General features: G+C 47.8%; 1 protein-coding gene across 2 annotated transcripts; it reads left to right on the forward strand.

Moving 5' to 3' along the window:
* The first annotated feature begins 3764 nt into the window (after positions 1-3764).
* Positions 3765-9410, forward strand: LOC103643870 (serine/threonine-protein kinase MPS1). Of its 2 annotated transcripts, none has more exons than XM_008667049.3 (6): positions 3765-4365; positions 4680-5117; positions 5192-6051; positions 7087-7278; positions 8305-8466; positions 8592-9410. In XM_008667049.3, the coding sequence occupies exons 1-6, from the start codon at positions 4158-4160 to the stop codon at positions 9048-9050; spliced, it is 2319 nt and encodes a 772-aa protein (XP_008665271.1). In that variant the 5' UTR covers positions 3765-4157; the 3' UTR covers positions 9051-9410. The 2 variants fall into 2 exon arrangements, with proteins under 2 accessions (XP_008665271.1, XP_008665272.1); XM_008667050.3 differs by having other exon boundaries at positions 3774-4365; positions 5270-6051.
* The last annotated feature ends 10064 nt before the right edge of the window (positions 9411-19474 follow it).

The raw sequence follows: 19474 nt of genomic DNA on the forward strand, positions 1-19474 counted from the left end.
CTTCTATGTGATAATGAGAGTGCAATCCGCATGGCGGATAATCCCGTTGAAGATAGCCGCACTAAACACATAGCCATTCGGTATCATTTTCTAAGGGATCACCAACAAAAGGGAGATATCGAGATTTCATACATTAATACTAAAGATCAATTAGCCGATATCTTTACCAAGCCTCTTGATGAACAAACTTTTAACAAACTTAGGCATGAGCTAAATATCCTTGATTCTAGGAACTTCTTTTGTTGATTTGCACACATAGCTCATTCATATACCTTTGATCATATCTCTTTTATGTACTATGACTAATGTGTTTTCAAGTCTATTTCAAACCAAGTCATAGGTATATTGAAAGGGCATTGGAGTCTTCGGCGAAGACAAAGGCTTCCACTCCGTAACTCATCCTTCGCCGTCGATCCGAGCCACTCTTCATTTTTGGGGAGAAGGACTCCGTCTTTGGTATAATCTTCACTCATTTATTTATGACCAAAGGGGGAGAAAGTAATTAAAAGGGCTTATATCTCACTCAAGTATCCGTTTTTGGCGATTCATGTCAAAGGGGGAGAAAGTCTTAGCCCAAAGCAAAAGGACCGCACCACCACCCTAATTTTAAAATGATTTTCAATTGGAAATTTCAAATTGATATCTCATTATGTTCCAAAGGGGGAGAAAATAGTATTTCAAAATTGATATCTCAAAACCCTCTTGAACACTAAGAGGAGGATTTCATTTAGGGGGAGTTTTGTTTAGTCAAAGGAAAAGCATTTGAAACAGGGGGAGAAAATTTCAAATCTTGAAAATGCTTCGCAAAATCTTATTCATCTACCTTTGACTAGTTGCAAAAGGACTTTGAAAAGAATTTACAAAACAATTTGCAAAAACAAAACATATGGTGCAAGCGTGGTCCAAAATGTAAGAAATGAAGAAACAATCCATGCATATATTATAAGTATTTATATTGGCTCAATTCCAAGCAACCTTTGCACTTACAATCTTGCAACTAGTTCAACTTATGTATTTCATACTTGCTTTGGTTTGCGTTGGCATCAATCACCAAAAAGGGGGAGATTGAAAGGGAACTAGGCTTACACCTATTTCCTAAATGATTTTGGTGGTTGAATTGCCCAACACAAATAAATTGGACTAACTAGTTTGCTCTAGTGTATAAGTTATACAGGTGCCAAAGTTTCACACTTAGCCAATAAAAAGACCAAGAATTGGGTTCAACAAAGAGAGGAAGGGATAACCGAAGTGTGCCCTGGTCTGGCGCACCGGACTGTCCCGTTGTGCCACCGGACAGTGTCCGGTGCACCAGAGGACTTCACGCTGAACTCTTCACCTTCGGGAAAATCAAGAGGTGATCCGCTATAATTCACCGGACTGTCCGGTGTACACCGGACAGTGTCCGGTGCCCCAGGGGAGAGCAACTCTGGAACTCGCCAGCTTCGGGAATTTGCTCCGCTATAATTCACCGGACGTGTCCGGTGTACACCGGACTGTCCGGTGAGCCAGCGGAGCAACGACTACTTCGCGCCAACGGTCACCTGCAGAAGCATTAAATGTGCGCCAGAGCGCGCAGAAGTCAGGCACGCGCGAAGTGGCGCACCGAACACTCTACAGTGCATGTCCGGTGTGCCACCGAACATCCAGGCGGGCCAGAAGTCAGAGCTCCAACGATCGGAACCCAACGGCCTGGTGATGTGGCTGGCGCACCGGACACAGTCCGGTGCACCATGCGACAGACAGCCCCACCAAACGGCTAGTTTGGTGGTTGGGGCTATAAATACCCCCAACCACCCCACATTCAAGAAATCCAAGTTTTCACACTTCCAACCACTTACAAGATCTAGGCATTCAATACAAGACACACCCAAGTGATCAAATCATCTTCCAATTCCACAAAAGCATTAGTGACTAGTGAGAGTGATTTGTCGTGTTCTTTTGAGCTCTTGCGCTTGGATTGCTTTCTTCTTTCTCATTCTTTCTTGTGATCAATACTCAATTGTAACCAAGGCAAGAGACACCAATTGTGTGGTGGTCCTTGCGGGGAAGTTTTGTTCCCGGTTGATTTGAGAAGAGAAAGCTCACTCGGTTCGAGGGACCGTTTGAGAGAGGGAAAGGGTTGAAAGAGACCCGGTCTTTGTGACCACCTCAACGGGGAGTAGGTTTGCGAGAACCGAACCTCGGTAAAACAAATCCGCGTGTCACACTCTTTATTCGCTTGTGATTTGTTTTGCACCCTCTCTCGCGGACTCAATTATATTTCTAACGCTAACCCGGCTTGTAGTTGTGATTAACTTTGTAAATTTCAGTTTCGCCCTATTCACCCCCCCTCTAGGCGATTTTCACTGAGTCCGAGCCCTGGGGTCGGGCGAGGCGGAGTTCGTCGTCTTCCGGAGCCGAGGCTGAGTCCGAGCCCTGGGGTCGGGTGAGGCGGAGTCCATCGTCTTCTGGAGCCGAGGCTGAGTCCGAGCCCTGAGGTCGGGCGAGGCAGAGTCTATCTTCCGAGGCCGAGACGAGGGCCGAACCCTAGGGTCGGGCGAGGCGGAGCTTCCTATGTCGCCCGAGGCTGGACTTAGCCGCTGTCAACCTCACTCTGGCGAGTGGCACGGCAGTCGGAGCAGGGCAGGCGACGCTGTATTCCTGTCGGGTCGGTCAGTGGAGCGACGAAGTGACTGTGGTCACTTCGGCCCTGTCAACTGAAGAGCGCGCGTCAGGATAAGATGTCAGACGGTCCTTGCATTAAATGCTCCTGCGATATGGTCGGTTGGTGTGGCGATTTGGCCAAGGTTGCTTCTCCGCGAAGCCTACCCGAGCTGTGCCTCGGGCGAGTCGACGGTGCGTCTGTTGCTTGAGGGGACCCTCGGACGAGGCGTGAATCTTCCGGGGTCGGCTGTCTTTGCCCGAGGTCGGGCTCGGGCGAGGCGAGATCGTGTCCCTTGAGTGGACTGAGCCTTGACCTTAATCGCGCCCATCAGGACTTTGTAGCTTTGTGCTGATGGGGGTTACCAGCTGAGATTAGGAGTCTTGGGGGTACCCCTAATTATGGTCCCCGACAGGTGCGCCTAGCCGTTGGTCTGACACTGCAGTTGACCGTTGACGCGCAGACACTTGGAACTAGCCGTTAGGGCTACTGTTTCTGGTGCACCGGACAGTCCGGTGCTCCAGACCAGACAACCCATCGGCAACACTTCCTTTGTTTCTTGGACTTTACTTGATCTTCATAATGTCTTCTTTTGAGGTGTTACTTTCCTCAATGTCTTGGTCCAAGTAACTTTAGCATCCTGTGAACTACAAACACAAACACTGGCAAACACATTAGTCCACATGTTATGTTGATCATCAAACACCAAAACTTATTTAGCCAAATGGCCCGGGGTCTATTTTTCTTACAGACCTTTTGTTTTCCTTTGAGATCTTCTAAGATTCTCTTGAATAGGTTCATTACTTTCCACACGAGATTGTTCTGGCTTCTCATTTATAAAGATAGTGACCTAGGGCACCACTATTGAGGACTCATGAACACTAGGTCGGCTTGCTAGGCACAACTCATTTGATTATCTATAGTTTAGTACATCTTTTCTCACCGTCTCTGATCTCGCGAGCGTGAAAAAAAGAGAGAAAACTTATCTTGTCTGGCCGCACACCATATACCTTATTTTTTGCACTCAACTAATTTATAAGTTTGAATCGTATTTAGATAACTATTTTATTTAAGCAATGTCTAGTGATACACTAGCGAAAATAAACAGTCGAGTGTTCGACGTAGGGCCGGCACTCCAAAAGCGTACTCAACTATCCGGCACCACAAGCTCCATTGCTTACGAACCCTTCCTTCAGTTCCAGTCCTTTACCTTTTTCCCTCGGAGCTCTCTGACTCTCTGAGATTTTTTTTTTGTCTTCATTTCAAATTTTGTGGTTTCCTCCCACATTCCCTTCCCCCGCTCCCCTCCAGGCTCCAGCCGCTCGCTTCGATTCGCTTCAGCTCTGCCTTCCCGTCTCATGGCCACCTACCAGCCCACGCCCGGTGACGCCTTCCCAGCCCGCTGCTGACTGCACCGATTCACCCACAGTTGGCCTTCAGGCAACCCTAGCGTCGCCGATCCGCCGCTCCGGCGAGATGCCGGTGGGCCACATCGCCGTCTCTCCCGCCGCCGTCTATGGAGAACAGGGATAGCTTCACTCGCCCCCCAGCGCCCTCCTACGCCCACGGAACCCAAACCGCTAAGGGCGTCGCGGTCCCTACCGGCGGGGACACGGCCGCCACCAACCTGACGTCGTCGTCAGGGTTGTCCTCGTCTCTCACGCTCTCCCCTCCCCACTTCCTGCAACAGATTCATGCAGCTGTCAAGCGGCAGAGGCCTTTCGGTGAGTGGATTCGGCTATGGATTCCTACCCTTCTCTGATGTTGTTTCCGTCTAGGGTTCTAGTTTATGTTTGGCGCTTATCCTCGGCGAATCTAATTATGTTGATGCATTTTACCTTCTGTATATTTCTGATTTACTGGGTAGCGTATAAAAAAATGTGATGGTTGCACCTGATTTCGTGGTTTTGTCACTGTCGTTGAGTTTCTAGGAACTTCAGTTATCTGTGATGTTGTCTCGAGTTGGTATACTGTATTGGTATCCAAATGAATTATGTCAGATATGATTTAGATCAGCTTCTAACTGACCTTGCTCCAGGTCCAATGCAGTCTAAACTTCCAAGAGCAACACGGGTCCTGGTTTCCGGAGGTGAGCGTGCAAATAAAATTGGTGCCAACCCTTCTGTTTCGAAAGACCAGGAACGAATTGTTACGCAGCCTCAGAGAGGCATGTTGGGACCCTCTATGCTGCCAAATGTGACGCCTGATCAACAGAAAGTCGATAGCACTTCTAAATTAGGGTCCTCTGCCCCAGATGAGTTGATGTTGACAGCACCCTCAATGCTAAAAAGTACCACTGATACCTGTGCACAACGTGTTGGCCAGCAGAAAAACAAGGCTAATCTGTTGATGGATACAGAGAAGTCAGCTTTCGATGCTTTGTCATCTCAAATTACATCATGCAATGCATTGATGGGGGAAAGTTTCAAGAAAGGACAGCTTGATTCGGTTGTTAATCCACAGTTGACGTCACAAAGTAAGGAACCTTTTCTTTCTTTGATACTTAACTGCAAAGTTGTGTACATGTTTAGTTATCAGTTTACATTGCAGGTGATAATATATGCATCACTGTGGATAGTAGAATGGACAGTATGTTGTCTTATCTACATTCTGTTTCATTGACGGCAGGAGATAATTTTCCTGCAAATCAAGGAGCTCAGAATGATCACCAGAAGAACCATCAGGAGCTTCAAACTGTTGATATAGCAGCTGATATGGATATCGAATATGATGCGTCTAATTTGTCTCGGAGAGGGATCCAAGAGGCTCGTAATCAGAATCATGGAAAGCATATGATTCCTTTCTCTGCCATTGGTTCATCTGTGACTGCTATGTCTCTTCACTCGGGACCTACTGTCCAAAGTTCACAGACTCCACAGGTTGGCGGATACACTTCACCAGTGCAGATACCAGAATCTGCTGTAGAATCCTCCAAGGGTGCACTGGGCCATGGTGCTCAAAAGGAGCATGCTGGTGCAACTGGTGTTGGTGACTGGAATCCCCACAACCAGCAGGTTCAAAATCTAGGTAATGGTGCCACGGACAAAGCTGTTTCTAGCATTGGCAGATTGCGTTCTGAAGGATTACCTGCAAATGATCAGTCTACATCTGCCAGGGATGGTGGTGGTTCCCGACCAAACAAGGGTGAGAAGGAGCGCCGTAAAAAGAATTATGATCCTAATGTTTTCTTTAAGGTGAACGGGAAACTTTATCAGAAACTTGGTAAAATAGGATCTGGGGGTAGCAGTGAAGTACATAAAGTTATATCATCAGATTGCATAATATATGCCTTGAAAAAGATCAAGCTTAGAGGTCGTGATTACCCTACTGCATATGGTTTCTGTCAAGAAATTGAGTACTTAAATAAGTTGAAAGGAAGGAGCAATATCATACAAATGATTGATTATGAGGTACCAAGTTCCCAACCTTATCTCCAAAAAGAAATTTTATTTTGGTATCTTTGTCCCACCAAAACAGGTGACTGCATTGTCTTCATCTCCTCGTAGAACATGCTCTTGAATTATCATTTGCATTTCCTTCCTGTGTAACCAACTTTATGTAATAAACCTTTATAGTTTACTTAGTTTCCATATGACTATTATTAATGACGATCAATGAATAGAATCTAGGATCTATATTGGATTTTTCCCTTGCAGTTTTTATAGAAACACATAAAATTCACCTGCATCATGATTTTTGTTTTGTTTTGTGTTATTTCTCATTCATTCATATTATAAACTTATGAGACGATATTACTAGAAGTTGGAATGGGAAACCCTAACCCTAACTGGGTTGGGTGTGCATGTATATAAGCTGAGTACTTGGGCCAAACCCATTACACTGAGGGTATGCAAGTAATTACACAGGGACTAGCCCCGAAACCCTAACAATACTCTAACACTAGACTCTACTGCTGTTTTCTGGTCCTAGCTGCACATTCACCCATAGGATGTCTAGCTGGTAACATTTGGATAATATGTGGTGTTAATTTTTTTAATACAAGTTCTTCAGTCAGTGTGTCTACTGTCTAGTACGTTGCCTCCACCTAACGTTATCATGTCTGCAAAATTCTCTGCTTTATTTTCAGTACTTAAAGAACAACAGTTGTTGCTTTTCTATGTATAAAATCTTTGGTACAAGCTCCAGTACTATAGAGTTGCAATGACTATATTAGCAGAAATTGTCTTGTATATATTGGATTGTAAATTGTGGGCCATATATAAAGGGTTGTAAGTTGTGTGTGGTGAGTGGTGACAAAGATTTTAACCACATTGCCATACAATTGTAATTTGTCGGCAGCTACTGACTATCTAAAATGCACCTGATGTTGAGTTGTTCTCTGTCCTTATTGATTTTCACATAATAATTTTACTTATTACACAAATTATCCATTCTATCTCCAGAGTGACATATTCTGATATGCCTACTGATTTTGCATCAACCAGGTCACTGATAAAAGTCTACTTCTAGAAAGTACCGTGTCACCCAGGGATGGGAGAATTAAGGATGATCACTACATTTACATGGTTCTGGAATATGGTGAAATTGACTTGGCTAACATGGTTGCTCAGAAGTGGAAGGAGAGGAACAACTCTACTATGAAAATTGATGAAAATTGGCTGCGCTTTTATTGGCAGGTAACCTTCCTTTTATCCAAAATAGACTAAATGAGGCATCTGAGTACTGGATAATTAGGCTCTACTGTAGCTAAAGATGAGATCTCATGCTATAGTGTCATCAGACCAAAAGTCATATTTTATTTCAATTAAATGAAGTTGTCATATATTATTGTTGAAGGGTAGGCCTCGTGCTATGGTGAGAGCTGTCTCATTGAGTCACCAGGTCGCGGCATTGAAGCAGCGTAGCATTTGCGGCGGAAGGCTTGTATGAGTTTATGCTTTCCCTAAACCCTACTCATCTGCCTTGGACGCTGAGTCTGTCCTTTTGTCACATATCCTAATCGAATTAATCCTCCATGGCTAGTTCTGTTAGTTTTAATCTTTTGAGACTATTGGGTACTTGGATAGGTACTAGGTAGCTAGGTCAATTGCATTTACTGGCCAACAGGTTTCTGGTTCTGCTACTAGTATTTGTATGTTAGTTCTTCTAGGTTTATGCAAAAACTTTAAAAGAAAAGAATTGCATGGAATTAGTTGTTGTATCTTGTTGCCCGATGAGATAATGAACCCTATTCGAATTTGGTGTTGTAGTTGCATACTCTCGTCATTCCATTTCAGTTTACAGCACACAATGTGCACTGACCAAGGAAATACTGGTCTCAAGGAAAAAACAATGTGAAACAGCGATGCCATAAGTTACCTATTCTGTTTATCCAAGCATTTAGGGCGTGTTTGGTTCCTCCGACTAAAGTTTAGTTTGTGCCACGTCAAATGTTTGAATATCAATTATAAGTATTAAATATAGGCTTAATTAGGTTTAACAAATTTGTCTTGTCTTTTAGTTGGGTGGAATCAAACACCCCCTTAATTACGGAGTAGGTAGTGGAAAATTGTAATAACGATGCAATTGGCATCTTTAACGGACAAACATTGTGGTTGTGGAACGTTTTCCCCAAGGCTGTCGACATAGTTAAATGGAGTAATAAGTGATGTGAGCCTTTCAGACACCTTGTGATGTTTTTTCTTCTTTCGTTTCTACTGTAGCAAATACTTGAAGCTGTCAGTACAATACACGAGGAACGAATTGTCCACTCTGATTTGAAGCCTGCAAACTTTATGCTTGTGAGGGGCTCACTTAAACTAATTGACTTTGGCATCGCCAAGGCTATAATGAATGGTACAACAAACATTCAACGTGATGCTCAGGTACCATGTTACACTTATAGCATTTCTTTGTTGGCGTCACTTGTATATTAATAATATTACCGTTATGAGTTATGTGTGTTGTTTTTTTATGAAAGGCTAATTGTGGTTCTCACTGCACTGAGCAGGTAGGGACTCTCAACTACATGTCACCTGAAGCGTTCATGTGCAATGATACAGACTCGGATGGTAACATTATTAAGTGCGGGCTCCCCTCAGATATCTGGTCTCTTGGCTGTATTCTTTACCAGATGGTGTATGGCAAGACACCATTTGCAGACTACAAGACTTTCTGGGACAAATATAAAGGAGTGACTGATAGGAACCACAAGATCATGTATGAACCAGTTGACAACCCATGGCTCATTGATTTGATGCAAAGGTGTCTCGCCTGGGACCGAAATGAACGATGGAGAACACCTCAGCTTCTTAAGCACCCTTTTCTCAATCCTCCAGTTCCAAGGGATTTACCTCCCTCTGACGATGATCCATATAGGTTGCTCATTGAGAGGATCAGAGTCCACTGGGATAACCCAATGGTTCAAAAACTTCGTAGTTTAATTGAAGAACTCGATGGGGATCAGTAAAAATGGGTTTTTAACAATCCTGATTGATACTCGATCTAGGGCCTGGGTAGTGGTGGCACAAGTGTTTTAGTTTCTGTATTGTTCCTGATTGATAGGGTACTGTTGTAATTTGTAATTAGAGAGTGGCGGCATCGGTTGGAGACGTCGGAGCATATTATGATGCCCTGGCATTTTTGCTTCCTCGTGTTTGGAGGTTGATGTGACACTTTGTCAGAAATGGCGGCTAGTTAACGTTAAGAGTCAAGATATTTTTGTTGTCTGATCAGTGGAAGCATCTCCAGGTGTAAATAGTTGAACCAATTGGTAGTTTGTGTTTTACCATGAATCAAGCGAGCCAACGAGCCATGAGCATTTCGTCTAGCCCTACCTATGGGAGCTAAAGACAGTTCCCGAGTATTTTATTTTTTTTAAAAAAAACTTTAACCATATTCTAAAATTCACTTGAATGGGGAATCACCTGCATATGTGCAAGAGAACATGGACAACAAGTCAACAAGCACATGTGCAAGGTAGATAGCATTAAGATATCATTAAAGCTATATTGTGATAATGAACCGGTAGTGTTTTATTCCTATAGCAATAGGCCGTGATAATGAACCGATAGTGTTTTATTCTTATAGCAATAAGTCAAGTGTTGTTGTCAAACACATTAACATTAAGTATTACATTGTTAACGAGAAAGTCTAAAATCAAATAATTGAACTTGAACATATAATTATATAGAGCAAATGCTTGTCGATCCCATTCCACTCACGAAGGGGTTCCACCTAGCATGTTCAAAAACATGTAGCCAACATGGATTTAATGGAGTACCTATGATTCAGGATTAAAAGATCATCAATGCAACAATCTCCCTCAAAAATAAGTTTTCTGTTTTGAGACAGAAAGGTGTACTATAATCATTGAGTTCAGTCGCACATGATTGGTTGTTGTAACGTTATGATCTTGGTGTACTAATACATAGAAGGTTAGGGATTGTAAGTCAAGGGATTGAGTAGTTAAAAAATAAGTTGCAAGCATAAGATAGTAAGCATGATATCAAAAGGAACAATGTTGAGTTCATTTCACAGAACCGAGTCAGTACTCTCTCCCGTCCGCGCAACAAACTTTTTGGTTGTGATCCCCCTTTATATAGAGAACATGTTGGCATGAGAATCAACGTCCGCTGTATCTCCTTGCCCGTACAGAAATTAACGAGATCCGATCTATCTCCTCTACCAGAGACCACCGTACCCTCGTAGATATTGAAGCCCAGACTTGAACCTGCAACTCCCTAATTCCAAAAGTACACTGATGGGTTCTTAGTCTTCTAGTAGATAGGGTAACACCTAACACAAAAGTTGGATTCATCGACCCCGTCGACCACTCCTCATCCAATCCAGTGCAAGTTGTAGAACACGAGGCAATTAGCCCGTGGCGTTCGACGCAGTGGCAGCCAGCCAATCATCTTGTCCCGGCAAAAGTAACCTTAACACACTTCTCCTCCTCACCCTTCTTGATGGAGAGCGCCCTGCCGCGAGTTGCTTTCAGTACAAGCATCGTAGCTCCAATCAGGCAGGCCTGCTGTCTGCTGCTGCTACGCCGTCATCTTGGAAGGTGCCTCGCCGAGAGCACATTGTGGACGAATTGAAGATATTTTGTCTCGACCTGAAAAGTGACGGACTCCGCAGAGTCTTCTTGCTAACCAAATCGACATCCAGCCAGCGTCACGTGAAGCTGGTCCATCCAAATTTTAATCTCTGCCCTAGCTACCCTACTACACAATAGAAGTGTGCTACCTCCAATAGAAGTGCGCTACCTCCAACTCCCAGGTAAACCCTAAACCCTACTACACAACAGAAGTGCGCTACCACCAACTCCATCAAGTCAGCTGTTACAAATTGAATATTTCATTCAAAAGTTGAATACTAGTATACGTGTGACTAGTTCGCATCGCACGTTTTAGAGAAGGGTATATACGTATATCTCTTGATCAGAACCTTGAGCCATGCGATTAGGCGGTCCAAAACACATCGGATCTCGGTGCGGGATGCTGAATGGTGTGAATATTTATATTTATAGCATTCGTCGTCTCGATCAAACTGTGCTGCCTGCCTCGCGATCGCGATCTCCTAGTAGCCCTCGTCGCCTCTGTTTTTCCGATTGCGTCTAGTGGGCCGCCTTTGCTTAACAGCGCGAAGTTCCTGTTTTGAAAAGATGTCTCCCCAAAGAGACACCTCTTCAAGTGACCTCATCTACCACAAGACATCTCTTCAAACAATGAGATTAGACATGGATTAGTTAGTTAGGGCATGTCCTTTGGCATGGATGTAGTGAACAATTGTCTCCTAGGATTAGGCACCTATTCACCGCACCCCTTCCCCTTGTATAAATATGAATAGAGATCAATACAAAGACACATTTCTTCCATTCTCTACTTTCACTTTACATTTCAGTTCTTAATAGTTTCGTCCCGCAAAGCCTCTTCGGTCGCCCGTAGGTATCCGTGGGCTCTACGCGTAGCTCATTCACGGTGAAGGTAGCACACAAAGACGGACGTATAAGTCCAGACGTACGTGCGCCCTTCATGCACTCCCATCACTCACTGTGCTTTTAGTGCTGATTTGGTGGACAGGGATCACGAGGTGATCCATGTGGAGGAATCCCCTTGCTATTCAAAATTAAATAGCAAATGTATCACCCTCACTCTATACACTTGTAGAGCATACATGTATAGCCATTGAAGGAAACAGTGACGCCTAAGAAGGGGGTGAATTAGGACTTCTAAAAACTCTTTCTAACTTAGGCCACAAATAAATTCCTAGAGAAAAACATATGCAAATAAATAATCTAGAATGTGCAAACTAGGTTTTGTCTAAGTGTTACTATCTCTACCGCAAAAGGCTAAGTTCCAGTCTAAGTAATCTAATCACTAAGACAAGATTGAAACTTAAATACTTAATGTAAACGCGGAAGTTACAGAGCAAGGTAGAGATGCAAACTCTCGTGGATGACACTGGTATTTTTACCGAGGTATCCAGAACCACGCAAGGTTTCGACTAATCCTCATTGGTGCCCCTACACAAAGAGTAGCCCACGCGAGGGCCAAGCACCTCGGTCGAGTAACTCCGTAGAGAGTCGCGTGCCTTCTCCACGCGCAAGTGGTGCTCCGCTTCCGGCTCCTCTCGGACGCTCCCCGCCGTCTCCACTATCGATCTTCCGACCGAAACATCGTGGGACTCGTTCCCTCCAATACACGGTGGCGGGCATGACACAAACTCGGTTGTCACGGTCTCGCAAGACTCTCGCCGCACTCAGTACAATTACAACGGCTCGCACAAGAGTCGAGGGATTGTGTGTTTTTCTAAACTCGCTCAACTAACTAGGATTCACCTAGAGCAAGCGCTAATGCAGGCTAACTAACTTAAGCACTTTGCAAAGTACCTACGCTAATCACCGAGTGATTCTATTAAGCACTTGGATGTTTGAGCACTTGGAAATATCTAAAATATGTCTTGGTATGTTGCTTGGGCTCCCACACCTTGAAATGGCCGATTGGGGGTATTTATAGCATCCCCTCACAATTATAATCGTTGGACAGAAGCATCGGACAGTCCGGTGCACACCGGACATGCACTGTTCACTGTCCGGTGGCCTGGCCACGTTAGTCGACCGTTGGGGTCTGTAGCAGCCGACTGTTGGATCCGACTGTTACCCAGACTGTCTGGTGCACACCGGACAGTCCGGTGCTACTTCCCAAGAGCGCCTGTTGTGGGGCCTCTCTGCGCAGACTGTCTGGTCTCCCACCGGACAGTCCGGTGGATCACTAGTGCGCTAGCTGACTACTCACTCCATGGATTTCTTCGTTGTTTCTTTTGGGCTCCTTTTCCTCTTGAGTCTTGGACTTCTACGCATCTTTTATGTCTTCTTTTGAGGTGTTGCATCCTCAGTGTCTTAGTCTAATCCTCTTTGCATCCTATGAACTATAAACACAAACACTAGCAAACATATTAGTCCACAGGCTAAGTTGACCATCAAACACCAAAACCTTTTGAGCCAAATGGCCTGGGGTCCATTTTCCTTACAATCTCCCTCTTTTTGTGATTGATGACAACACAACCAAAGCAAGCAAATATAACAAACATTTGAATGAGAATATGCAATCTACTTGCTAGGATGCATGAGGGTCCCCTTAAAGTGAGATTATGGACTTAAGCCTCCCCCTAACTCCATAATTCACTTACTTCCTAATTTAGACCAATGATACTTGAAAGACCAAAACCACTTGTAAGATCAAAATTTTTTAATTTGGTGGTGTTTGGTGTTTGATATATTTTCCATTGCTTTGGTCCCTAAAACTTCTCCCCTTTGGCATCAACCACCAAAAAGGAAGACATTAAAAGCATATAGGAAGGAAATTAAGACTTGCCCTCTAAAAGATTTATCAATTGAAGTTCTAAAAGATTACCCCCCTAATTGAGTGTTCTCCTTTTGAAAGAATATTCTCCTCCTTCGTCATAGATGAAGGAATACTCCCCCTGTTGGAGATCCTCTACTTAGGAAAAAAGCACATGAGAAATAGAGGTGCAAGACATGATTTGATTAGACTGACTTCTCTTATGCATAGGTAACAAATATATTTTGACAACATATGCATTTATAGCAACATGGGAAGTATAAGATATGAAATATAGTCTAATCAATAACTGGACAAGACATGTAAAAGATACCAAATGTAGTCATGTGAGACATGAAACTACTTGTAGATTTGAAGTGGAAGCTTATTGTTTTCTCCAGGGACTCCATTTTCCTTCAATGAGACTACTACATATAATAGACTTGAAAGCGGGTATTAGTCTCAAAGATTTAGATTATAGAGTAACCTCCCCTGAAAGTGTGCATACAAGTTTTGAATATTTGTAGGAGACATGCACTTTGATTTTGATATCAAGAGGGGCAAATTATCGATAATTCAAGCTTTGACACATATAAGTTAAATGATACCAATTGAAGTATGGAGGATATCAAATGTGGAATTTGCCATGTACCTATACCAATTGGAATATCATTTACTTAGAATGTTTAATAATCTATATGTCGTGCTTAACTAATCTTTTTACACCATGTAGGTTTGTTCAGGAATATGAATTGAAAACGAGCAATCCTATCATATCATTAACCAAGTATGCATGTGTCGGGTACCGTAATTAGGGGTACCCCCAATGCTCCTAAACACGGCTGGAAAACATCTTTAGAATAAACCATAAACAGCTGATAAAGCGCGGTTCAAGTCAAGGCGTCGTCTACCAAGGGACGTGACCTCATCCGAGCCCAGCCTCGGGCAAGGACGGTAGTACCGGACGTATTCACGCCTCGCCCGAGGGTCCCTCAGTCAGCAGACGCACCCCCGTCTCACCCGAGGCTAAGCTCGGGCGAAATTTGTCGTACAGCGACCTCGACCGGATCGCCCTACCAACCGACCGTATCGCATGCGCATTTAATGCGGGGATCGCCTGACACCTTATCCTGACACGCGTGCCTTAGTAGGCAAGGTCGAAGTGACCACAGTCACTTCGCCCTTTCACTGGCTGTTCTGACAGGAAAACAACACTGTTCGCCCCGCTCCGGCTACTGTGCCAACCACCAGGGTAAAACTGACGACAGCAGGTCTCGACCTCCCCCGAGTTCAGCCTCGGGCGCAACAAGGAGCTCCTCCTCGCCCAACCCTAGGCCTCGGCCTCAGCCTCGACCTTGGGAGGAGTCACGACCTCGCCCGACTTCAGCCCTGGCCTCAGGAGAAGTCTCCGCCTCGCCCGACCCCGGCCTCGGACCGACTACGCTATAGGGGATACATCATTACCCTACCGCTAGCTAGCCACCCTTTGCTACGAAGGAACAAGACCGGAGTCACATCAAACTACTCCGATAGCAGGTAATGATGGTTCCCCATGTGCGACCATGACGTCGATGGCTCTCAGCTCCCTACGGAAGCAAGGAAACGTCAGCAGGATCCATGCCGCACCGCCAGCTACGCTTCTACAGGGCTCAAGGCACTTCTCCGCCGGCCACGTTAGCACATGTACAGGGCTCAAGGCACTTCTCCGCCATCCACGTTAGCGCATAGCTACACCTCTATTGTATAGCTGGGCATCTTCTTGTATCTATAAAAGGAGATGTCCAAGGCGTTCCTAAAGGGAGGGGACAGAGGGCGAAGGAAGGCGAGCAGAGGCAGGCAGAGTAGGAGAGACGTGGTAGAGGAAGACTCGGACAGCTCACCTCAAGGCCGAACCCTCTCTCTCTCTTGCTCTCGCTCTCTCGCAACGCTTGTAACCCCTACTACGAGCACCCCGGTGCAAGATAATATAAGCCTCATCCCCCCGCTTGTGTTCCATCTTGCATCAACCCATCTGGGCAGGGACACGTAGCGACAAATTCACTAGTCGGTTGACGGTCCTCGCGGGTCCGAAATGCCGACAGTTGGCGCGCCAGGTAGGGGCCTGCTGCGTGTTGACGAATACTTTCCCGTTGAGTTCCAGATGGGTAGCCTTCAGCAGCCTCTTCAGCCGGGGACGGTGCTCCGCTTCAGGAGTCTCGAGTTCATGTCCCGCGACGGCGGCTATGACATGGTACTCCTCCCCTCGTAGCACGGCAACAACGACGGCTGTCGGCTCGCCCGACGGAGGCAAACTCGACGACGACTTCCCCTCGTGGCAGAAGAGGAACACCCGGGTTTGCCCCGCCACCCTCCTCGCCGGAGGAGGAGGAGACGGGGCAACCGTGGCTAGGCAGGAGGCGGCACCTCGTCGGCTGTCGGACCAGAGTGAGTCGACGATGCCGGCACCCCTGCGGGAAACATGTCGGGTGTTGTCCTCGCACCTGAGACAACGACGGGTGTCGCTTCCCCGCAACGTGCCAACCCCAAGCGGACTGATGACGCCAGCACCCTCGCGGAGGACTTGCTGGGCGTTAGCCTCGTACCTAAGATAACGGTGCATTCCGTCCCCGAAGCGACTTCACCACCGTCCATCAACCAAGAGGTACCGTCCGTTTTCCACCCTGTTCCCTTTAAATTCAGCTTCGATCCACCAAGCGACCTCGCTTCGGTAAGCGCTTTCGCAAGGGCATATCCTGACCTTCCAGGGTACCCTATGTGGTCAACTTGGGACCGACTGACGGTCGTCTCAACCTCCGGACCCGCGGGTTCCGAGGAAGAAGACGACCCCGACTTCGGTTGGGATTTCTCCGGACTTCGTGATCCCAGTGCCATGCGAGACTTCATGTCCGCATGTGACTACTGCCTCTTTGGCTGCTCCGACGATGACCATAGCCTTGACGATGAGGGTTATGGCCCAAGTCGCGAGTGTTTCCACATCGATCAGGGGGATCACGACGAAGACAACCACCTCGGCATGCCGAAAGATGACGACGCCCCTGTGCCTGCGTCTCGCGTTGAGATCCCACGGGAGCTAGCTGTGGTCCTAGTCCCTGCGGGGGGGTCAGGACACACAGCTTGAGCAACTCTGTGAGATGCAGGCCAAGCTCGACGAAGAAGCAGGGCGGCTTGTGCAGCTCCGACAAAACATCGAGCACGAATGGGCAGGCCGGACACTCGCCGGAGGAGCGCGTCATCGGGCCTGAGACGTCCAGCGCCGTATCGTCGATGATGCCAGGGCAGGGCTACCCCCGGCCTTTAGCGGGGATGGCCTGAACCTGGCTGCAGCGGCGATGTTACTTCGGACAATGCCAGGGTCGTCCACCACCGAGGGGCGACGTATCCAGGGCGAGCTCAAAGGCCTCCTGGAAGACGCCGCTGTCCGACGTGCCAAGAGCTCTGCCTCCCGAAGGCGAGGGTGCCCCTCGGAGCATCGCGCAACGTCCTCCCGACGCATGCGGGAGGCCTCGGTCCGCACCGAGCGCACACGGGACGGGACGCCCGCAGCCCCGGATTGCCTCAGCGACGAGCAACACCGCCGCGACCGTCGAGCTCGCCTCGAGGAGAGGGTGCGCCGAGGCTACCACCCCAGGCGCGGAGGACGCTACGACAGTGAGGAGGATCGGAGCCCCTCGCCCGAACCACTAGGTCCGCGAGTCTTCAGTCGGGCCATACGACGGGCGCCGTTCCCGGCCCGGTTCCGAGCCCCGACTACCATCACCAAGTACTCAGAGGAGACAAGGCCGGAGTTGTGGCTTGCGGATTACCGACTGGCATGCCAGTTGGGAGGAATGCACGACGACAACCTCATCATCCGGAACCTCCCCCTTTTCCTCTCTGACGCTGTTCGGGCATGACTGGAGCATTTGCCTCCTGCGCAGATCTCTGACTGGGACGACCTGGTCAAGGCTTTCGCTGGAAACTTCCAAGGTACGTACGTGCGACCTGGGAACTCATGGGATCTCTGAAGCTGCCGCCAGCAGCCAGGGGAATCCCTGCGAGAGTACATCCGGTGGTTTTCAAAGCAGCGCACCGAGCTGCCCAACATCATCGACTCGGACGTCATCGGGGCATTCCTCGCCGGCACCACTTGCTGAGACCTGGTGAGCAAACTAGGACGCAAGACTCCCACCAAGGCGAGCGAGTTGATGGACATCGCCACCAAGTTTGCCTATGGTTAGGAGGCGGTCGAAGCCATCTTCTGAAAGGATAAGCAGCCTCAGGGAAGACCAAAGGAAGACGCCCCTGAGGCGTCCGTCCAGCGTGGCACGAAGAAGAAGGCCAAGAAAAAGGTGCAGGCAAAACGCAACACTGTTGACGCGGATCTCGTCGCTGCTGCCGAGCACAGGAACCCTCGGAAACCTCCCGGAGGGGCCAACATGTTCGACAAGATGCTCAAGGAGTCGTGCCCCTACCATAGGGGTCTCGTTAAGCACACCCTTGAGGAGTGCAACATGCTCCGGCGTTACTTCAACAAGGCTGGACCCTCGGCAGAAGGTGGCAAAGACCAAGGCGATAAGGAAGAGGAGTTCCTGGAGGTCCACAACTGCTTCATGATCTACGGCGGACAGGTGGCGAACGCCTCGGCTCGGCACCACAAGCAGGAGCGCCGGGAGGTCTGCTCGGTGAAGGTAGCGGCGCCGGTCTACCTAGACTGGTCCGACAAGCCCATCACCTTCGACCAAGGCGACCACCCCGACTGCGTATCGAGCCCAGGAAGGTACCCGCTCGTCGTCGACCCTGTCATCGGCAACGCTAGGCTCACCAAGGTCCTCATGGACAGAGGCAGCAGCCTTAACATCATCTACGCCGAGACCCTAGGGCTCTTGGGGGTCGATCTGTCCACGATCCGGGCCGGTGCAGCACCCTTTCATGGGATCGTCCCCGGTAAGCGTGTCCTGCCCCTTGGGCAGCTTGATTTGCCCGTCTGCTTCGGAACTCCCTCCAACTTCCAAAAGGAAACCCTCACTTTCGAGGTGGTCGTGTTCCGAGGGACCTATCACGCGGTGTTGGGAAGACCGTGCTACGCCAAGTTCATGGTTGTCCCCAACTACACGTACCTCAAGCTCAAGATGCCAGGCCCCAATGGAACCATCACCGTCGGATCCATGTACCGCCACGCTTACGAGTGCGACATGGAATGCATGGAGTACGCAGAGGCCATCGCCGAGTCCGAGGCCCTCATCGCCGACCTGGATCGCCTCTCCAAGGAGGCGCCAGATGCGAAGCGCCACGCCGGCAACTTCGAACCGGCCGAGGCAGTTAAGTCTGTCCCTCTCGACCCTAGCAACGACGTCAGCAAGAAAGTCAGGATCGACTCTGAGCTCGACCCCAAATAGGAAACAGTGCTCGTCAACTTTCTCCGCGCGAACGCTGAAATTTTTGTGTGGAGTCCCTCGGACATGCCCGGCATACCGAGGGATGTCGCCGAGCACTCACTGGACATCCGAGCCGATGCCCGACCCGTGAAGCAGCCCCTGCGCCGCTTTGATGAAGAAAAGCGCAGGGCCATAGGCGAGGAGGTCCACAAGCTGATGGCTGCAGGGTTCATCAAAGAGGTATTACATCCAGAATGGTTAGCTAACCTTGTGCTTGTAAAGAAAAAAGGTGGGAAATAGAGGATGTGCGTAGACTACACTGGTTTAGACAAAGCATGTCCAAAGGTTCCCTACCCTTTGCCTCGCATTGATCAAATTGTGGACTCCACTGCTGGGTGCGAAACCCTGTCCTTCCTCGATGCCTATTCAGGCTATCACCAAATCAAGATGAAAGAATCCGACCAGCTTGCGACTTCTTTCATCACACCCTTGGGCATGTATTGTTATACTACCATGCCATTTGGCTTGAGGAATGCAGGTGCGACCTACCAAAGGTGCATGAACCACGTGTTCGGAGAGCACATCGGCAGAACGGTCAAGGCTTATGTCGATGACATCGTCGTCAAAACAAGGAAAGCCTCCGACCTCCTCTCGGACCTCGAAGTAACTTTTGGGTGTCTACGGGCAAAGGGCGT

The sequence above is a fragment of the Zea mays genome, chromosome 1, assembly GCF_902167145.1.
Source record: "Zea mays cultivar B73 chromosome 1, Zm-B73-REFERENCE-NAM-5.0, whole genome shotgun sequence".
In the NCBI taxonomy this organism is placed as follows: Eukaryota; Viridiplantae; Streptophyta; class Magnoliopsida; order Poales; family Poaceae; genus Zea; species Zea mays.